This window comes from Urocitellus parryii, chromosome 14 (genome assembly GCF_045843805.1).
Source record: "Urocitellus parryii isolate mUroPar1 chromosome 14, mUroPar1.hap1, whole genome shotgun sequence".
NCBI classification, from domain to species: domain Eukaryota; kingdom Metazoa; phylum Chordata; class Mammalia; order Rodentia; family Sciuridae; genus Urocitellus; species Urocitellus parryii.
Window position 1 is genome coordinate 57813217 of NC_135544.1, and position 22916 is coordinate 57836132.

At 41.8% G+C, this 22916-nt stretch overlaps 1 protein-coding gene across 1 annotated transcript in view; it reads left to right on the forward strand.

Moving 5' to 3' along the window:
• The window catches only part of Fbxo16 (F-box protein 16), a 47698-nt gene extending 25268 nt beyond the window's left edge, over positions 1–22430 (forward strand). Inside the window, exons 4-7 of the mRNA XM_026398904.2 lie at positions 1126–1290; positions 7968–8197; positions 10782–10884; positions 22269–22430. Of these exons, the coding sequence (XP_026254689.1) occupies positions 1126–1290; positions 7968–8197; positions 10782–10884; positions 22269–22430 (660 nt within the window). The remainder of the gene's footprint in view (positions 1–1125; positions 1291–7967; positions 8198–10781; positions 10885–22268) is intronic.
• The last annotated feature ends 486 nt before the right edge of the window (positions 22431–22916 follow it).

The following is a 22916-nucleotide window of genomic DNA, read 5'->3' on the forward strand; positions in this document are numbered from 1 at the left end:
TTTCTTTAAGCTTCTCAGAATTTTCCAAATTTCCCACAAAGAAAGCATTATCAATAGAGGAAATGCTGTTTGGATTAGCTGATTCTCTTGTCTCCATGCACTATATGCCTATCTTGCAAGATCTCAGTGTATTTTATTCCTCTACTGACACACAACATTGTCCTTCAGCTAGATTTAAAGTAAAAGAAAGTCATTGCACCAAAATGAGCTTTGAGCTGTTTTAGAAAAATGGGGCCGGGCTATGTGATGGAGAGATGGGTCTTGATAGTTTTGAAAGCTCCTACATTTTTTTTTTTTTAGTTGTCAATGGATCTTTATTTTATTTACTTATTTATATGTGGTGCTGAGAATCGAACCAGTGCTAGGCAAGTGCTCTACCAATGAGCCACCACCCCAGCCCAAAGCTCCTGCCTTTTGACTCTCCTCATTTCTTTCTACCTTTGGGTGGCGGGAGGAAGAAAGGAGAGAGAGAGAGAGAGGGAAACAAAAGACAGCTTGGAAACAAACACAAAACAACTCAAGTATCTAGGTCCAAACAAGATCTAAGGAAAACAGGGTGGGGGAGTAGTAATGGAGAGCTTTCTCTCCCCACCCCCACCCTGCAAACTGTCTTTCCATTAAATTCCAAGTTAATTTGCCACATGAAGATTTATTTTATTTTATTTTATTTTCTCGCTAAATTACTGAGGGTCTCCCTGAGTAGCAGAGGCTGCAGTCCTCTTGTTTCAGCCTCCCTGGTTGCTGAGATTACAGGCTTGCGCCATTGTACCTGGCCCTTCATGTAACCTTCATTAGGAGCTTCAGGAACCATTAGGAAGTCTCAAAGTCTACTTGAGCCTCAGTTTCCTCTTTTGCCATGAGAGTTATAATTGTACTTACCTCCCTAGATTGCTATAAGGATGGTTAATAGTGCTCAGTAAGTACAAGTGGACTCTGATTGTAAGTCTGAATTAGTTTTAAAAGTAATCCTCCTGCCTGGACAGGAAGCACTCCTGATAGGAGGTAATTATTTAACCTGTGATTTGGAAGAAAATGACAAAGAAAAAATTAGCTAAGCTAGAGAAAGCGCAAGTATAAACTGAACAGGTTGGTTGTTTTTGTTTCTCATTGTCCTTGTTTTCCCAGGTGAGCTGGCACTGGAAGAACTTAGCTGAGTTGGACCAGCTCTGGATGCTAAAATGCTTACGGTTTAACTGGTACATCAATTTCTCTCCAACTCCCTTTGAGCAGGGGATATGGAAGAAGCACTATATTCTAATGGTGAAAAAACTTCATGTTACCAAGCCCAAGGTAAACTTGAGATGAAGAGCACCAAACTGTTTTCCATATTTTTCCTTTTTTTTGGCGGGGGGGGGGGGGGCGGGGGGGGCAGGTGCTGGGGATTGAACCCAGGGGCACTTTACCGCTGAGCCACATCCCCAGCCCTTTTTATTTTTATTTTGACACAGAGTCTCAATAAGTTGCTTAGGACCTCCAAATTGCTGAGGCTACCTTTGAACTTACGATCCTCCTCCATCAGCTTCCAGAGGTGCTGGGATCACAGTGTTGTGGGTTTTTCACAGAGAGCACAGGGGCTTTCAGCGGGAAGCAGTGTTTATTAGTGCTGGCATTGGCCCAGCAGATTCTCATCCAAAGGCTGAGCCCCAAGCACAGTGGGGCATAGCCTTATATACTCTGTTCCCTTTATGTTAGCCCCTTTGTCACCCCTATAGGATAACGAACATTCTGATTGGGTATTCTATACTCTAGAGTTGTGAAAATTGTGTTACAGGCACACATAGACACTGACTGTGTTATGTTACCTCCCCTTTGTTCTGGGATGGTTCTTACTACCTACAACAGGTGTGTGCTTCCATGCCAGGCTCCCCAATATTTTTTTAACTTAAAAATTTTATTATTATATGAATTCCTTTTATAAATTTGACTTATATGAAAGATCTAGAAAAGGCAAATATGTAAATACAGAAAGCTTGTTAGTTATCTTGGTTTGGAAAGTATCTACAAATAGGTATATGAGATTTTGTTTTTGTGGTGATGAAAATGATTTAAAATAAGACTATGGGGATGATTGCACAAGTATGTAAATATAACAAAAATCATTGAATGTGTACTTAAAGTGATGAATTTTATAGTATATGAATTACATTAAATAGAATATAAACCATTATATATACTTTGTATTTAACCTTCAGTTAAAATTAACTTTAAATTAAAACTATTATTGTTAAATTAATTTTAATAAATTAATTTAATATTGTCATATGAAGTTTTCTAGTTCTGTACAGCTGCTTGAGCTGAAATATGTTTCTCTCTGAGGCACTCAAGGACACACTGTAAATGGAATCCAGTGTAGTTTACAAATTCCTTAAGGTCCTCTATTTGAATTTGAATTTTTGGCTGCCTGATGCATTTGGAAGCTTGCTATTCTGCTTTTTCTACTATGTACAACATTTATAATAAAGTTCCTGAATCATTTAAAACTTATTATTAGTTATAGATGGACACATTGCCTTTATTTTATTTATTTTATGTGGTGCTGAGGCTCAAACCCAGGGCTTCATACTTGCTATGCAAGCGCTCTACCACTGACCTACACCCCCAGCCCTGAAGTTTATTTAGTATCATTTGTAAGAGCAAGTTTTCTAATAAATTGGTCATTAGGGAAGAGCACAATGGCCTATTAAAGTTGTCTTTAATCCAGAAAGTTAGCAATGTAGAGCATTTATTTTTATGAGTAACTTTTATTACTCATAAAAAGTAAGTAAGGCTGGATATGATGGTGCACACATATAATCCCAGTGACTCAGGAGGCTGAGGCAGGAGGATCATGGGTTCAAAGCCAGCCTCAGCAACTTAGTGAGGCCCCAAGCAACTCAGTGAGGCCCTGGCTCTAAATAAAATACAAAATGGGGCTGGGGATGTGGCTCAGTGGTCAAGTGCCCCTGAGTTTAATCCCTGGTACCCCCTCCCCCCAAAATCACCATACTTTCCTCATCACGCTTTCTGAAATCCTCCATTTTGGAGCAGGGAGTGACATTAAATAGTGGAACTCAGGCTGCTCTGTGAGAAGAGAAAAGTGATTAACCAACTAGTAGAGTGAAAAGGGCTTTTGAGTCTTACATGTAAAAAGAGCACAGTTTTGTCTTCAGGAATAACTCCACAAAATATTTATGCATAACTGTGCTTCAAAATAATGAATAGTTTGGGTGCAAGAAAATTGCCACCTCTCTGCTTGGTATTACATTTCTGCAGGGAATGCTTTGTTCTATGAAACTTAATTTTTTTTTGTTAAAGAAATAGTACTAAATCAGAAGTAGGAAATGCTTTGTTCTGTGAATTTTTTTGTTGTTGTTAAATAAACAGTACTAAATTAGAAAGACTAGGGGGAGTTCAGAAAATCAACTAATTAACTTGGATTGTTCAATTAAAGAGACTTAACGCTGAAAGAAGTTCTAAAGTTAATAAGATTGTGAAGTTAACTCCCAGCACTGTACTTACATAACACGTACTGTACTTGCATAATCTGTTTAATTTCCTGCTTCAGCCCTGAGCATGGCAGCTTGGTGAGCTCCAGCAGAGATTTTGAAAGCAGGTTAGAATCATATGGGGATGGTTAATAATAGTTTCACCAACGTTAAAATGAGAAGGATCCTTAAAACTGTCTGTGAGACTACCTATGCTAGAAAACTTAATTTCTTTCTTTTTTTAAATTTTATAGTTGTAGATGGACAGAATGCCTTTATTTTATTTGTTTATTTTTATGTGGTGCTAAGGATCAAACCCAGTGCCTCACACATGCTAGGCAAGCACTCCGCCACTGAGCTACAGCCCCAGCCCCCTAGAAAACTTAATTTCCAGAAGAGTAAAGTAAATCAAACCCAAAGTAAATGCAAGGAAGAGATAATAAAGAACTGGAATGAATGAAATTGAAAACAGACAATAGAAAAAAATCAACAAAATCCAAGCTGGTTCTCAAAAACATAAATGGAATTGATAAGTTTCTAGCTAGATTAATCAAGAAAAAATGAGAAAACACAAATTACTAGAATCAGGAAGGAAAGACAAAACACCACAACAGGTCCTACAAACATTAAAAGTATAACAAGGGATTATTTTAAAAACCTTCAGGTCACTAAATTCACCAACCTAGATGAAACGGGTGAAATCCTTGGAAAACGCATATAACCCTGACTCAATAAGTAATAGAGGGCTGGGGTTGTAGCTCAGTGGCAGAGCACTTGCCTAGCATGTGTGAGGCACTGAGTTCCATCCTCAGCACCTCATAAAAGTAAATAAATAAAATAAATGTATTCAGTTCATATACATCTAAAAACTTTAAAAAAGTAATAGAAAACACAAATAAACCTATATATTGATTTAATGGTATGACTCTACTTTGTGAACAACTAGACACATCAGAAATTGTGCTCTATGTGTATACTATGAATTGAGATGCATTCTCCTCTAATTTATGACAAATTAGAGAAAATAAATAAATTTTAAAAATAAATAAATAAAATTGGATTCATAATTGTAAAACTTTCCACAAAACTCCAGATCAGAGAGCTCTACTATTGTGTCTCACACAATTAAGAAATGAGACCAATTCAATGTAGCCTCTTTCAGAAAACAGAGGTTGAGGGAAAGCATTCAAACCTTACACCAAAACCAAAATCTACAAGACAAACAGAAGTGCAGATCGATAGTTCAGTTCCATGAACACAAACACAAAGATCCTTCCAAGATATCAACAAATTAAATCCAGGCCTCACAAAAAGAAGAATACCTGAAAGCCAAGTGGGATATGTCCATGCAAAGTCAGGTTCCTAACAATAAAGAAAAATGACTAGGGTAATTCACAGAATAAAAATGATCACTTTAATGCATATATGCAAACAAAATCATTTAATAAAATTCAACCTCCATTTATCATGAAGAAAAGTTCTCAAAAAGACGTCATCCATCAATAAATGGAATGGCAACAAACTAAAAAGCTTCTTCAACAACAAAGGAAGCAATTAAGAATGTGAACAGAATGCCTACAGAATGGGAGAAGATGTTGTCACCTTTGTCACATTTGTCTCCAGGGGATATAAAGAATTCAAAAAAATTTAACACCAAAAATAACAACAACAACAATAATAATCCAATCAATAAATGGGCAAAGGAACTGAACAGGCACTTCACAGAAGAAGAAATATGAATAGTCAACATATTGAAGAGATATGAGATACTGATATTTTTTCATATATATGTTGACTATTCATATTTCTTCTTCTGTGAAGTGCCTGTTCAGTTCCTTTGCCCATTTATTGATTGGGTGGTTGTTGTTGTTGTTGTTGTTATTATATTTATTATTAGTGTTAAGTTTTTTTGAGTTCTTTATATACCCCGGAAACTAATGGGACAAAGGTGACAAAGATCTTCTCCCATTCTGCAACCCCCCAAAAAACAAACACAGAATGTTTTCTCTGATATAAGAGGGGTTGTGGGGGGAGCATGGGAGAATTAGACGAATTCTAGATAGGGCAGAGGGGAGGGAGGAGGGGGCATGGGGTAGAAAAGATGGTGGAATGAGGTGGACATCATTACCCTAGTACATGTATGAAGACACGAATGGTGTGACTCTAATTTGTATACAACCAGAGATATGAAAAATTGTGTTCTGTATGTATAATATGAATTGTAATGCCTTCTGCTGTCATATATAACAAATGAGAATTAAAAAAATATACTTTGCTGCCATGTATACCTAAAAAGAACTAATAAACCTGAAACAAACAAACAAATAAAAACACCAATATTGGGGGGAAAAAGACTTCGTCCTGAGGATCCTGGGAATGTATGTAGCCCAGTAATAGTGAGCACTTGCCTGGCATGTGTGAGGCCCTGGGTTCAATCCCCAATACTAAAAAAAAAAAAAAAAAAAAAAAAAAAAAAAAATGAAAGAAAGAAAGAAAAACAGAGAGAGACTTCAATTGATGTGAGCAAAAATTTGGTTTCTCTCATACAGAAAAATTGTCATAGAGTTCATTATTACCTGTGTTATTAAAGTGTCAATCATTTTGTACTTTTCAGAATTTATGATTTTATATATAATTATTAGCATTTATACTTGGATATTTTGCTCTGAAGGTATTTTTTAGTGCCGTGTATTATTTATTTCCAACAGCATTAAACTAGATCTCCTCCAGCAAAAGAGATGAGTTTATTTCAAAAGAAGCTCAGAGAGGGCTGGGGTTGTGGCTCAGTGGTTGAGCGCTTGCCTCACACATGTGAGGAACTGGGTTCAATCCTCAGCACCAGAAAAAAAATAAACAAAATAAAGATATTTTAAAAAAAAGAAGCTCAGAGAAATGAAATGAATGTCTATTCTAAATGGGACCTGCACAAAAAATTTAGTATTAGGGGCTGAGGCTGTGGCTCAGCAGTAGAGTGCTTGCCCAGCATGCGGGAGGCCCTGGGTTCAATCCTCAGCACCACATTAAAAAAAGTAAATAAATAAACAAATAAAATAAAGATATTAAAAATATATTTAATATTAAACCAATAAAGAGCTATCAGTTATATAAAAATGTCTTCTTAATTTGCTACAAAGCTGTAATCATTCATTAAGTGAGTAAATATTTACTAAACACTATTATTTGGTAGGTGCTAAGAGTGAAAATATCCTAATCCTGTTTTTACAGATCTTGGTCTAGTAGCCCAGGTCATATACAAATAAACAATTCAGTTGCAACACTGAGTACTGAGTTATTCTGTAGTGGAAATGTATACTAAGAACAATTGAAACAATGAGTAATTAATTGATTATGCTTAGAGGGACTAGGGAACTTCTTTCTTTTGTGTGTGCACATGTGGGGGATTGAAGCCAGGCCCTTGAGCATGCTAAGCAGGCTCTACCACTGAGCCACATCCCCAGTCCCAAATGGAGAATTTCTTGATGTTCACAAACAAGTGGGGGAAAAAAAAAAAAACACAAACTAATTTCCCAAGCAAAGCTTCCCTAATCTCTTAATGAACAAAAATTAAGTTCTTAGTGGCTTCCCAACATACCAGGACCACTCCCCTTAGGCTGCAACCACGTAAAAACCCTTATGAATTTCATGCAGATAAGACAGACTTTCAATTCTGGAAATTAAGCAGAGGTGTCCTTTGGGAGTAGTTGAGGTTTGGGTAATAAGATCTGTAAGACCTGTAGTCTGCTCCTGTACAACTTGACATTGTCTCTATTGGAGGAGGTGTTTGGAGCTGGAGCACCTTTTTTATATCTCTCTCTTTCTCTTTTCTTGTGGTGCTAGGGATTGACCCCAGGACCTTCCTCTGGCTAGGCAAGTGTTCTTCCATTGAGCTACATCCCAACCCTAACCCCCCACAAACACCTTTTATTTTTTTCTTTCTATTTAAAAATTTTTATCTTGAGACAGGGCCTTGCTAAGCTGCCCAGGCTGGACTCTAACTTGCAACCTGCAGTCCTCCTACCTCAGCCTCCCTGGTGGCATGTGCCACAACATCCAGCTCACCTTTACTTATTTTTTTAATGTGTCTTTTTTTGTGAATAAATTAACTGCAGTTGTAACAAACCAGACAACGAAATGACAGAAGATCTCTCAGTGTAAGAGAAGGAGGTTTGGTGTGTGGGCTTGAAGGAAGACAGTCCTGGGTTCAGATTCAAAGTCTACTTAATGTTACACTGACAAATTAATTGTTTGCTCCTATCTTCAGTTTTCTCTTCTGTAAAATAGATTACCTGATAAAATGAGTATGAAGGTTAAATAGCACAATGCTTGAAAACTACCAAGACTGTGCTTGGCACTCCCACATGGGGACTGCTGTGATCCCCACAGGGTCATGCTGATGGTGGTGGTGGTGATAAGATGGGTCATGATGAGATGATACGCTTTGTCTTATTGTTACCATTACTATCATAGTGCTTCAATAACAGAAGTAATGTTTTCTTTTTCTAGACACCTCCAAAAGAAACATTTATAATTGCGGATGTTCCGTCACTCTCAAGCAGTTCTCCAGAGCAGAAGCAGTGCCCTTCATCAACCTTTCGTCCTTCCACCTCTTTAAGAAAGAAGAATAACCTAGGGGAGAAAGAGCTGCCCCCTTGGAGGTCCTCTGATAAGCATCCAACTGATATCATTCGGTTTAACTACCTGGACAACTGCAACCCCCTCCAGCCAGGGCAAGGGTAAGGAACTCTCCTTGGTACTTGGGTATTTTAAAAGATGAGAATAGAACTTACTGTGAAATACCAAAGCTTTCCAATACATTGGAGCAAGAGGTCATTGGAAAAGTAAACTATCCGTTGTTTGCACATTTGCCCTGTTCATGGTGGTTCTTTGCACCTTGTTGCTGTAACAACCCCACCCTGCAGCCTTTTCATGTTTCAATGTTAAATTGCAAGCCAGCACCTTGGGGCGCATTCTAGCCTCCCCCTTCTCACCCTGGTATTTCCCTTCTGCAACAGCCAGTGGGTAAATGAGAGGGAGGTACTCATGTATGTAACACAAGGTAAACTGAGTCAGCTTGGTTGTAATCTCTGCGACTCAGGAGGCAGAGGCAGAGGCAGGAGGATGGCAAGTTCTAGGCCTACCTGAGCAATTTAGCGACACCCTGTCTCAAAATAAAAAATAGTAAAAGGGGATGGAGGTGTCCATTGCCACATATACACACACAAAAACAAAAGTTAGAAAATTTTTTTGAAAATTAAGTGGCAGGAAATATTCGGGCAAAGGCAGTGTTTATTTGTTTATTTATGTTTGGTCCTTGGGATTGAACCTGGGGCACTCAAACACTGAGCCACACCCTCAGCCCTTTTTTATTTTGAGGCAAGGTCTCACTGAGTTGCTTAGAGCCTCACTAAGTTGCTGAGGCTCGCTCTGAACTGGTGATCCTTGTGTCTCAGCCTCCCAAACCCTGGGATTATAGGTGTGCACCATTGCAATAATACACAAGTAGAGAGAAGAGAAAACAAACCCCTGCAACCAATGTCTAGCATGAGCAGTTTTCAACTCTGGTGCACTCTGGTTTCACTTGTTCCTTGCCCACTCTGCTCCTCCCATGGGTTATTTTTGAGACAAATCTTAGGTCATATGGTTTCATCCATCCTGTTATAGAAATCAGGCCTTTTGTCCTGTAGAGCTTCTCACATTCTGGGTTTTGGGGATTTCACTACCACTGTGCTACTTAACGTGTCCTCTGTCCTCTGTGGTTGGCCATGCAGATGGTCAGGAGTGTAACTTCCCATTCTTGTGTTGTACCCGGTGCAGAGTGACATTGGTCATGTATTCACACATGAACATGGGAAAGTGATGTCATTCTACTGTCTTTCCCATTCCCATCTCTCTCCCTTCCCCGACTCTGCCCTGACCAATCGGTGAACACCCCCCCACCCCGCCTATGGTGAGTCAGCATCTGCATAATCAGAGAGAACATCTGTCCTTTGTCAACTCTGCTCTTATAAACTAAAAACAGGCATAGACCATACGAAAAAAAGTAGCATGGCTATGTGCCAATAAAACTTTATTTACAGAAATGGGAAGCAGACTGGATTTGACCTGTGGGCTGCGGTTTGACAACCTCTGCTTCATATGTGTGGTACTTTTAGAAACCAGTGCTAATAATAATACCAACAGTGTGATTACTGAAAACGGTTTATGATTTCCTTGCCTGTGTTTTTGTCTTTAGTATACACTCAACTAAGAATATTCAGACAGATGACTGTGTTAAAGTCCCATGAAATAACTCTGTGTGTGTGGTAATGCCATCGACCTCGTGGGCAAGATCATTTGTTTCTTTTTTTTTTTTTTATAAATCTTAGGGATTTTTTTTCCCTTCACTTTTGCTCATAAATTTGAGAAAAATTTAGATGGTTCCAACCTTAAATATGCAAAATAAGATATAAATGACATAGTTTAGTTTCTGTCCCTGTTTTCCATATTCCCTGTTCCTGATCAGTTGACGTGAGAATCCTACTTATAGCTAAACATTTTTTAAAAATTTTATAGTTTGATTCTTCCATTAAAAAAATACAAGCAAAATAATAATAATAATAATAATAATAATAACTTTAAAAATAGAGGCTGGGGCTGTAGTTTAGTGGCAGAGTCACTGAGTGGCAGAGTCCTTGCCTAGCATGTGTGAGGCCCTGTTAGATCCTCAGCAGCACCACATTAAAATAAATAGAATAAAAGTATTCTGTCCATCTACATCAACAACAACAAATTTTCTTTAATCTTAAAAAATAAAAAGCATAATAAGCAAATAGATAACATACACACATATTTTCATATATCTCCTTTCTGAAATGAATGGTAGCACACAATACATTCACCTTTCTTTTTTTTTTTTTTAATTTTTGTTTTTTAGTTGTTGATAGACCTTTATTTTATTTATTTATATACAGTACTGAGAAACCAAACCCAGCGCCCCACACATACCAGGCAAGTGTGCTACCACTAAGCCACAGCCACAGCCCTGACATCCACCTTTCTTTATTCACTTTTCTTTCTTCAGGTAACACTGTATCCTGGCAGTCACTCTACAGTTGTATATAGAAATATTCTGCTTCCGTTTGATAGCTCATAGTACTCCATTGTGTGGGTATGCCCATGTTCATTCACCCCCTTCTCTGTTGATAGACGTGTGGCTTGCTTCCAGTGGAGTGCAGACAACCTTTGAAATCTCAGGGACAACGAAATCAAATAGCTCTATGGACCGCCAGAGTTTTAAAATGTTAATTTATCATGTTTCCACTGCTTTCCAATTTACAGAAGAAAGAAAAGAAATGAAATGATCCCAGAATTCAGCCGACAGTCACAGGATAAGAAAAATAAATTGCAGGACAGAGCTAGGCCAAGAAAAGCACATTTCCTGGTAAGTATTGCTTAGAAAAGATTCACCGCCACAATGTTATGAAAATTGCTGGATTCTAATCCTGTCTGTGACATTGAATTTGTTTTTAAGTCAGAATTGTCAGGGGGTTGTTTCCATCCTGGTCTCTGACACAAACCTACATTCTAGCTATTAGACCTTGAAGATATATGTAATCTTTCTGAGTTTCTATCTTCTCATCTGTTTTTTTTGTTTTTTATTTAGGGAGGCTGATGCGTGTGAAAATGCTTTGCGAAATGTGCAGGAGTGTATTATTGTTGGTCCTTTCTTCTGCCATGAGTTTTTGGGGGCAGGGAGCAGGAGGCTACCAGAAATTGCTGCTTTCTAGAGTGAAAGTCCCCTGACCTGAGAGAAAGCTATGCTCTACATAGCTCTCCTGCTGCCAGCAGGGCTTGGTTATGGAGGTACATTTAAAGTTACTCCTCTAGCCACTCCGGAGGCCAAGGCAGGGGGGGTCTTGAGTTCTAAGCCAGTCTACAGTTGAGTGAGAACCTGTCTCAAAATAAAATAAAAAGAACTAGTTCTGGGAGTGGCACATGCCTATAATCCCAGAGACTCCAGAGTCTGAGGCAGGAGCATCACAAATTCAAGGCCAGCCTCAGCAATTTAGGGAAGCCCTTAGCAACTTAGCAAGACCTGTCTCAAAAAATAAAGAGGGCTGGGGATGTAGCTCAGTGGTTAAGGGCCCCTGGGTTCAATCCCTTGTAACCACTCCCATCGCTGGCGAAATAAAACTGATGAAGTAGCTCAAAGATAGAATGCTTTTGGGTTTGATCCTCCCAGTATATACATAAATAAAATAACTCCAGAAAAATAAGTTAATAAGTTTTGTTTTCTCTCTAAAGAAAAAAAATAGCTAATCGACTACCTAATCAAGTCAGCAATTGTGATTAAGGGGTATGATTGATTCACTGCAGACCTTCCCAAACTGCAGTTCTGAACCTAATGGATTCCTTTTAGCACATCATAAGAGTTTTTGGAGCAAAGTAGAAGGAAGCATGCAATAAGCATGGAATAAAAAGTTCTCATACAGTAGTTAAGATTTAGGGAAAAGCAGAGAATGCACACTCAAGGAAAATCAATATAAAGTGATGTCAGTGTGGAGACTAGTATGCATGTACTCATGAATAAATCTCTTTTAGAGCTCTGCTTTAAAGCCCTATTACTTTTTGTTTAAATGTTTTTTAAGTATTATGTTAAAAAAATAAGAGAGAGAGAGAGAGAGAGAGAGAACTTCTTAAAATATATCAGTCTGTATTCTGAAGGGCCCATTTTGTTGGACTGGGGGAACCTTATCACAGATAGGATGCCCAAGGGATTTGGGAAGTTAGAGCAAAGCAATAAAATTATCAATGAAACCATTAATTGAGAAAAATAACTTTATGAGGCTTATCACACAGGCCATTACAAAGCACTTCTGCCTGGCCTCCACCCCGTTAAACACAGAGCAGGAGACAAGTCCAGGAAAACAGAATGTGAAGGACAATAAGAGTTGATGGTGGGCCTGGGGTGGTGGCTCAGTGGTAGAGCGCTTGCCTAGCATGCATGAGGCACTGGGTTCGATCCTCAGCACCACATAAATGTAAAATAAAGATATTGTGTCCACCTAAAACTAAAAAATAAATATATCTTTTTAAAGTTGATGGTGATGCATGCCTACAAATCATCAATCAGCACAGACAAACCATTCTCCTGCTTCAAGAATAAACACCAAAGGCCAACCAGAAGCCATCCCCGGGGGCTCTTGACATTAACCCTCTGTCAAGCACTAGCAGATTGCTTAAGTTAAAATGTTCATATAAATTAAAAAGTGAAAAGTTGTGCTAATGAGACTGAAAAGGAAACCAGGGTAAATGAAACCAAGAGAGAGAGAACAATCTGCTGTTCGTAAACGAAGTGCATGATTGTATCCATCTACTTGTTTTGTTTTTGTAAATATGCTAATTTTAACACCATGATATATTTAGGAGTGTTGATAAAGAGCATAAGACAGAATGGAATCCCCCAGAAGCACGCCATGATCTTGGGCTCATGTCTGTGCCACGCTTGCCTGTGACAAGTCTCCTGTTCAGGCTGCCGGGCTGCGTGTGGTTCAGCCCCTCCTCCACAGGGTGGCCGCGGGTCCCCACCAAGGCTGCAGAGCTCCAAGGAGACAAGCAGCCTGGGCCAGGCAAGAGGACTGTGCAATAAGGAAATGCTACCTGTGGGCCTGGGGCAAGAGGAAAGGGGCATTGAGGAAATCCAGCTGGGGTCCTAAGGACACCAGGGAGTAGAGTGTGGAGGCCACTCACTGTGGTGGACACAGCCCAGGTGTGAGTCCAATGGAGAAGCTCATGAATGTGATAGAAGGCTCCCACAGAATTGTGACAGGTTTATGGAGGAAGATCTCAGGAGGAACTAGAGAAACGGCTGTGCTAAAGGCAGGGATGAGAGTGTCCCCAAGCCCTGGCCAGGAGATTATCTAAGATCAGACACTTGAAGACTCCTTGCACCTGTCATGGGAAAAAGGTGTGTGTGATAGGTGGAGAAGGTAAGGCTTTGTCAAATGGAAAGGTCTGGAAGAGAAGAAAGCACCCAAGCATAAAAGAGTACAAAGAATATTCCTTAAGCCACCTCCCCGGGGCCACAGCTGTCATCCTCCCTTTTCGCCTATCATTACTTACAGCCTGCAGATAGGAGGGTCTGTCTAAAAGGAAATGCCCTCAGGGAAACGGTTTCCTGTGTGCACACACTGCTGTGAGCTTGCATGGAGCACATTATTTAATAGGTGTGAGTTTGAAAGGGCAGCTGATTTTCTCTTCTGCTCTCAATTCTAGACAAGATCCCCAGGGGCTGCGGTGCTTACAACCGCCCCACCTAACCACTTTTTTGTGTGAATGATTGGCAAAAGATGGGAATAAAGCTTAGATTGGATTGCTAATGCTTTTGGATTTCTAAGACTTCTTATGAAAGTTATATAATCTGCACAAATATGAGTTCTGGTAATACAATTTCATACAAAACAGGACAATTAAAAAGGAGTACTATCTTCTTTTAAACTTCAAAGATTTCAGTCTTGTGTAATGACACACAATGCACAGGCCAATTTTTTAAAATCTTAACAGCTGGCTCCATAGTTCCACTTATGGAAGGAGGGAACTGTCTCCTTGGGGGAGGACTTTGATGAGCTTGCAGGGAGCCTGAGCCCTTGATAGCAAGGTCCAGGTCTCTGCAGGGGAAGATTTTGTAGTTTGTTGTTTCTGCTCAGGGAAAGGAAGGAGGAGGAGAGGCAGTGGGGAGGAAAGAGGTAAAAGGAGAAGAGAGGGAGAGAAGCTGGTTAGGCAGGGGAAGGGGCCAGGACAGTAGTGACTCAATCAGTTCCAAATGAGTTTGTCTGTCATTACTGGAATGTTAACACCCCCTTACCTCCTTATAGGGAATTCTTCTGGTTTACACATGGACATGAAAACCAAAGCCCCTTGGGACAAGTCAGAGACCCAGGAGGTGGGCTCTGGGTTTCCTGGGTCCGGGACCAGATCACACCTTGCTTTGCTTCTTTGGTTCTTTCCATGTCAAATATAAAATCAAGAATCTTTTGTCTCACACTGGACTTTTCCTTGGGAGTTAGAAGCCTGCACTTTCTGGGTCCTGATTTGACTGTGGCTTTCAGAAAGCTTGCTGCTTCTCAGCCTTGTAAACCTCCGACCCAAATAACAAAAGCCTTTAATTGCCTGCTTACTTTAATTGCCTTAGATAAGACAGTATCTTTTCCTGGGTGCTGCTAATTCCAGCCTCTGAAATTACCTTCTTCACCTCTTTCCAGGATCACTTTACTCTAGGTGTTTTGATTTCTTTCTTTTTTTTTTTTTTTAATGCTTCAATTCAGGCTCTCTCGGTCTTTTTTTCCTCACTGGTTCAAATAGGAGAAAAAAGGAATGAATTCTAAAGTGCTTCCTGGATCATGTGGTACAAAGAGTGGGGAACCCAGAGCCTGTCTGGACTCTACTGCTAACTAACTAGCAGTCACTCAACCTCCTGGAGTTTTCCTCTTCACAGTTATAAAATGAGAGTTCCAGTTACAACCCTTTAAAAGTCCATTCCAGTGGGGTACCGGGGCACACACCTGTAATCCCAGTGACTCAGGGGCTGAAGAGGAGGATAGTGAGTTCGAGGCCAGCCTCAGCAACTTAGCACAGGCCCTGTCTCAAAATTTTAAAAAATAAGAAGGGTTGGGGATATAGCTCAGTGGTAGAGCACCCCTGGGTTCAACTCCAGTACTGCAAACATAAACAAATAAATAAATATAAAAATAAATAAAGTCCATCTCAGGCTTAAGGCTGGGCTTGTGAATCCCCTAGGTCCCCACTGTGTTCACTCCTCCCTCTCTCTACCTGGAGAACTCCACTGTGATCAAAGTGACTTTCCATAGAATCCTAAAGACAGTTCATCCCCTTTGTGAATCCTAATTTTAAGCCAATAACAATTATTGTCTGTCTCCCATCTCTTTCTTTGAACCTTAGAGAATATGATTAGCTAAAACCAAAGGATTTACAGAATTTTTACAGTGATTTAAAAAAAAATTTTTTTTCAGTTGTAGATGGACACAATAATACCTTTTTTTGTATGTGGTGCTGAGGATCAAACCTAGTGCCTCACATGTGCAAGGCGCATACTCTACCACTGAGCTACAACCCCAGCCCCAATGCAGCAATTTTCTTGCAGGTAATCCTGTATACGCTTTTTCAATATCTGTTCCACACCCCTGGTGTTTGTTGTGTATCTGGTTTGGATGTGCAGAGCTAAAAACATCCATAGGAGAGATTTTAAATTATTTCAACCAATTGATGAAACTCCCAGGAATTCCATTTGGAAGGAAGAATAAAAAAGAATATGGGCTTTGCATTCAGACAGACTGGGACCTTTTGTTAAACAAAGCAACTTTGGATAGTTATGTAACCTCCTTAAACCTCAGTTTCTTCATCTATGAAATGGGAGTAATGATGTCTACTTTGTAAGATCATTGTCAGGCCTAAATACCAGGTATATACTAAGTTCTTAATACTTGTCTGTGTTCTCTCCTGTAAAATGCCACCCTGTTTTTTTATTACTTTGCTGTCCAAGAGCACCAGCTAGGATCTAGATTCAGTGTTCAGTACCTAGGTTCCATGCTCAGAACCACTATTTTGGTGATTTGGACCAGATCACTTACCCTCTGTAGGAGCTATTTCCTCATCTGGGGACTGGAGTCAGTAACGAGACTGGTTTGCAGGGTTCGAGAAGCATGAAAGGCATTTTGCAGGGTTCCTGGCTTAAAGCAGGCACTCAATAAATAGCAGCTAGACATGGAAGCACTAGGTGAGCATCCCTAATCCAAACATCCAAAATCCAAAATGCTTTAAAATCCAAACGTTTTTGAGCACTGACATGACACTGCAAATGGACAATTCCAACCTGACCTCATTGACAGGTCATGGTCAAAACACGGGTATACTAAACATATTCTATAAAGTCACCTTATTACCTGTGAGTTATGTACGAAACAAGTGAGTTTCCCATTAGACCTTGGGGTCCCATCCCTAAGACACCTCATTATTTATGTGTGAATATTCCAGCATCTGAAGCATCTTGATAAGGGCCACTCAACCTGTAGTAGCAGCAGTAAAATCCTATTGAATCCACCTGCGGGCCCCCAGGAAGGGTGTGAGAGACAGAAGGAGGAGGGACCAGCAGGCAGCCTGAAGGAGGGGCAGGAGGCCCCAACCTGTGGGACAGGATTCTGCCTGCATTCACCTTTCCCCTCCCCCAGTCTTTTCCTCTGAGTCAGTTCCACTGTGTCAGGAAGGGTGGCCGTGTGAGTGCAAGCCACATAGCTTCCTTTCCCAGGTGACCGCTGCGTGGGTTCTTTCCTGCATCCACTCCTCAGGGCTGCTGTTTTTACCCCACGGTTCCTGCCTGAAGAACTGGAGTGTGCTGGACTCACTGGTACCCACCCTGTGCCACTTGCACAAGCCACTTACATGGCAATCTTGGAGGGTGTAACTTGGGGACCCAGGAGTGAAAGGCCTCGTTGCTGAGCATCCTGGGGCAGAAGGGAGTCTTGGGAGAGACCCCGGCTGAGTCTTAGAATTAAGCCAAATTTTTGGACACAAATTAACTTCCACTTGGGATCTACCAAAAGAGAAGCACCGTGTTTGTCAATTATATAATGTTATTAGTTGTATACCTTTAGTGATGACACATTTAACCACTGTTATTACCAGGTTTAAAATGTACACATATGGGGCGGGGAACGCAGCTCAGAGGCAGAGCCCTTTCCTAGCATGCAGGAAGCCCTGGGCTTAATCCCAATACGTACGTTTTAAAACTAGTTCATGATCATTGCTAGCAAACCGCCCATATCTTGTGGCCTGAGCATATTTTGTAACACACCTCTACTTAATCTCACCTACTTGGATGGCTCAATGGTGTAGGCGTTAGTCTTGGATTAAATTTCAAAACCATGGCCAAAGTTGCCTAATCTTCCTCTGCAGCTGACAGCTTTACCCCAAGATAAACCAAGAACAAAGACCCGCCTGGGGCATCTTTAAAGCTGTGAAGGTTATTTCTCCCTAACACCTTGCTTCTGTTTCTCACAGAAGGAGGCTGGAGGAAAAGGGAACACCCTCATAGGTGTAGGGGCCTTCTGTAAGGTGACCAGACAGGTCTGAGCAGCTTTCTGGGCCCCTTGGCAGATAGGAGACAGCAGGGGCCTTCTCACAGGATTCCGTGATGCACTCCATCCTAGGGATGAACCCAGGTCCGCCCTTACCTCCCTTAGATCTTCCTCCTCGAAGGAAGTCCCTCTCAGCCACCTTCGCCAAGCTCTGACCTGTGTCTCCACTAATGGCTATTTACTGCTCACCCCCAACCTATTTATAGCAGTGAGTTTAAACTGCCTCCATGACTCAAATTTTAAAACTTACAGTTTTATGGTTTTCAAATAACAATCCATATTTGGATACGTTGTTATCACATCGCTCCTGAACTAGGAGTCATAATAAAATGTTGAGAGGTGGATTTTTAAAAAAGGAAGGAGGTGGGTGGAATCTCCTAAAAAGTAAAGATTGTCACTGTCACCTTCTTTTTGTTTTTCTGAGATGAGGTCTTGCTCTGTTGTGCAGGCTTACCTTGAACCCCTGGGCTCAAGGAATCCTCCTGCCTCAGCCTCCCCAGTAGCTGGGACTACAGGCATGTGCCACAGCCCCTGACCCTGTCACCTTCTTTACCCTTCTTTTCCACATCACGTGCTCTCAGAGAAGATTAAAGTAAATGATGAACGTGCGACTCAGCACATACCTAGCCATAAGGAATTTGTGATTATTGTCGATGGTGGTCTTCCTAGAAGAGTGATTGGCACTCTGCTCAGTTTTCTTTGTTGTATTTATTATTATTTATTTATTTATGGCAGTGGAATGCATTACAATTCTTATTATACATATAGAGCACAATTTTTGTATCTCTGGTTGTATACAATGTATATTCACACTAATTCACATCTTTATACATGTGCTTTGGATAATAATAATCATCACATCTAGATAGTGCTTTACCTAATTGGTCTTCTTAATTGATCCATGGGTTTATCCAATGGCATTATTCCTATCAATGATCATTTCCAAGTGTCTGCACATAACATAAATGAAACACCAACAAAAAGATAAAAAAAAAAATTAGGGAAGCTGGGCTCTGTAGTACACACCTCTGATCCCAGCAACTGGGAGTGTGGGCTGAGGCAGGAGGTTCACAATTCAAGTTCTCGGTCACTGCTGACAACATAGCAAGACCTTGTTTCAAAAATAAAAGATAAAAAAAAAAAAAAGCTGAGGATGTAGCTCAGTGGTAGAGCATCCCTGGTTGAGTTCCTAGTACAGCAAGATTAAAATAAAATAAATAAATCAAGGAGTGGAAAACGCTGGTCTATATAAACTGGTACATGCATGCTGTTTCCTGTTTATCACTCTTCTTGGGATTTAGCCTCCACCTGGCTCCCTGTTCTTTCTTGGGTCCCGTAGTTTCAATAGCTTTTCAGTATTCTTCTCTGACATCCATCCTGAGGCCAAGTGTTTTCTATCCTGCTTGGGAGTCTGCCTTCTTCAGCCATGCCCTTAAATGAAAGAGCAGGAGGAACCCCTGGTGGATTTGACATTCATTCAACAGTGTTTTGCAGGCACTGGACTAGGCACCAGGGATGCACTGTGATAAGATGGAGTTGCTGCTCTCAAGTGGCTTATAGGCTAGAGGAGGAAAGCTCCCAATGAGTCGGAGACAATTCCTAAGGGTCTGGAGTGGGAGATTGTAACACTTGCACCACTCATGGGTGAGACTGGAATCAGTGGAACATGTTAGGCTTGAGGCACCCATGGGAGGAGGGCTGGCTGAGTCTGAGCCAGAAGCCTGCAAGCAAGAGCAGGTAGACCGATAGATTCCCCAGGCACCAGTGGCCCAGGAAGTGGGCCAGGAACAGTCTGCAGAATTCCAATGACTCCAGGGTCTAAGTGTGGCCTCACATTTCCTTTCATTTAAAGGCACGGAAACAACACGTAGGGATATTGTTGGGATAATCTGTAGAAGAGCAGTAAGCTGATAGATGAGAAATGCATTTAAATGGCCTGGTTCTGTCCTCTACTAGGGTCAGGTTGGGGAAAGAACTATACTGCGATGATGCCGCAGGGCTAGGAACGCTGGCAAATTGCTGGCGGCTGGCACCGTCCACTCACCAGGACACAGATGGCCACAGCAGAGACCTGCACGTTTGAAGATCATTTATTAGACCAGAGTGTGGAAAACGGCCCACGTACTATCAGTATTGTTCATCTGTGATGGGTTATTACACAGCCATTGAAAAACTGAGCAAGTTCTTCATGTACTGATCCATAAAACATACAGACACGTGCGCGCGCACGTGTGCACACACACAGTCTGTGCTTCCAATTGTGTAAAAAACACACAGGGGACAATATGACATTTGCATTCTAAGCACACATTGACATGGATATGTGATATCTCTGAAAAGATTTTTAAAAAGAAAAAAAAATCAACTAGTAGCCTTAGTTGCCCCAGGGAACCAATTATGTAAAAAAGTAACCAATGTAGGGGGGGTGCCTCTATTTTTAGAAAGAAAAGAAAAAGTGATCAAGAGCTGTAGGAGATGCCCTGTGGATGAGCAGCCCCCAGGTGGAGGGTTAGTGATAGTGAAATATGCTTGCGTTGGCCTGTGGTGCTCAGAATCAAACACACCACTGGCGATCAGGGCTCAGTCATGCTGCCAAGCTGCTCTTTGTGGTTAAGTCTATGTGATGAGAAGACGGACATTTCTGGGAAAGGCGGCAGGGGTAGAGGTGGTAAGAAGGTTTGCTGAGCCCCATTGCTAGTGTGCAAGAAATCCACAGTTCTCATTGCAACCAGGTAGTCAGATGCTGTAGACCGAGATTTGGGCTGTACGGTTTTTACCTTTTTAAATAACTTTCTTGGAGCTGGGGACATAGCTCAGTTGGTAGAGTGCTTGCCTTGCATGCACAAGGCCCTGGGTTCAATCCCCAGCACCACCAAACAAAAACAAACAAACAAAAAACCCTTTCTTGTTTTCCTCTTAAATTTCATCCTCTTTCTCATAATGATGGATATTGAAGTCTTAAAATGAAGAGGATCTGCAAGCTTGTTTTCCAGAACAAGAAGAAAGGTGGACATCCTAGTGCTGATCCTGGGGGGGGAGAGAGACTTGGCAATCTAGATAGGTGGTGACAACTGCCAAGAGGCCAGCAGGACAGGGGGAGCCCCTGAGACCTGCCACCGTGAAAAAGGAGAGCTACCAGGAGCCTGCCTGGGCCTGTGAACTGCCCGGGGCTCGGGAGAAAGGGGTTCCTCAAACGCAGTGACAGAGCAGCAGTGCTCAGTCACAGGATTAAACCTGAAATTGTCCCAGGTGAGGGAGGCGAGCCCATTCTTGTTGTCACAGAGAGCTAGGCCACTTCTTCATTCAACATTGTTACTACAGAGCACAGGGGACACTCCTGTTCATCCTCTTTATGCTGATCTTCAAACGGCACGAAAAGCTTCAAATGAGGGAAGATAATTTATCCCCATTTCATCTCCCTTCTATTTGGTTTTAGCCACTTGCTGCTGTGACTCCAGTTTTGTCCCCTCTTTCCCAGAAATACACCATCACACGTGGATGGACCGCCCAAGGGCAGGCGGGTCCCCGCAGAGTCAGTGAAGGATGAGATTCCAGCTCTGCTCACAGGCAGCCTGCATGCTCCTCAGGAGATGATCACGTTCAGAAATGAGCAGCAGTGGCCGAGAGCACAGGGTCAACATCAAGACAGAGGACTGGATGACAATGGCTCCAGGGCTCATGTTGACAGAGGAGTCCTGGAGGATCAAGTTTCTGGGATTTGATGGGCCTCGAAGGACAGGTTAGATAGATGTCAGGGAGGTCTAAAAGCACTTCAGGTGGGACCATCTGTGTGTGGCACCCTTGTGGTATGACAAGGGACCCAATTAGCTGGAGAAGACAGAATGAGCAATGTCAATGAGAGTCTGAAGGAGGCTTTCCCCCAGATCCAGAGAAACCCACGCCCTGCAAATGTAGCTGTCAGGGCTTTCGAGAGATGTGCCAAGTGATCCAATATGGTCCACGACTGGCCTGCCAGGCGTGGAGGAAGGGGATGGGTCTGGGGAGGCTGTGGGATCTGTGTCCGACACAATCCTCTTAGGTCTCTCTGCACAGTTGGAGCCAAGGTAAGGGCAGACTTTAACAAGACTCCACTCTCTCCCTGCAAGCTCAGCTCGTGTTATTCTTTTCTCTCCCTGTCTCCATTCCCTTTCCTGTGCATGGCCAGATGTGGAGAAGAGACCCTCTCTCACTGTGAGTTTTGGTGGGGATCTCAACCTGTAATGTTCCGTTTTAGGGAAGAGGTGCGCATGCGTAGCTGAGGAGGGAGTCTAGAACGTGGGAACCATGCCAGCGCTCCTGCGGTCTGGGAATCATCCGTGTTCAGAGCCAGCTGTGACACCGTTTAGCTGGGTGGACTTGGGCTGTCACTGTCACCCGGTCCTTGGTTTCTTTTACTTGTAAAATGAAGGTTCGCTAAGACCTTCCTACCTCATATGATTTTCTTGAGGTGCCAATGAAATAATGTTAGCGAAATACTTTGGAGACTAAAGACTTTACTAGCAGCAGTTCCAGGTGAAGACTACCTGGGCACAGAGGGGAGTGGAATTGGCTAGGTAAGTGCCAGCCAGCCCTATGATTTTATAAAATTATTTTATATCACTATAAGAAGTTTAATTATGAGCTGCCTTTGATGTTTTAATAGCCCTCACTCTAATGACACTGTTTTCCTCCTCAGATGTCCCTGAGTTCCAGCTCCCCTCTGAAAGTTCCAGCGTGGTCCCCTCAAGCGTCAGGGGGATCCCCAGCCCTCGAAGCAGCATCTAAGATTCTCATGCAGCACCTTCAGAGACACCCTGGGCTCCAGTCATTCCTCATCCAGGATCAGAGCCACAGCTGATCTGAAAGTGGGATAGAATGGTTCTAGAAATGACGAGATGCTCTATGTGGCAGTGAGCTGGGTTCTCCAGGCTTCTCCATCAGAAGCCCTTCCAGGTTAAGTTCCTCGTTGTAAAAGTGAGTCCTCCAGTGTCCCAGTGAAAATAAATTAAAAGCAAAAATGTTGAAAAATTTACAAACTTAGAAACGTGGTGGTGGGCTGGGGATGTGGCTCAAGCGGTAGCGCACTCGCCTGGCATGCGTGCGGCCCGGGTTCGATCCTCAGCACCACATACCAACAAAGATGTTGTGTCTGCCGAGAACTAAAAAAAAATAAATATTAAAAAATTCTCTCTCTCTCTCTCTCTCTCTCTCCTCTCTCACTCTCTCTTTTAAAAAAAAAAAAAAGAAACGTGGTGGTGGCTAACGTGGAATTGGTGAAGGGTCAATTTTGGGTGTGTAAGGCAGGTCCAGAAGGAAAGGACAGCACACCCCCCAGCTCCTTGGG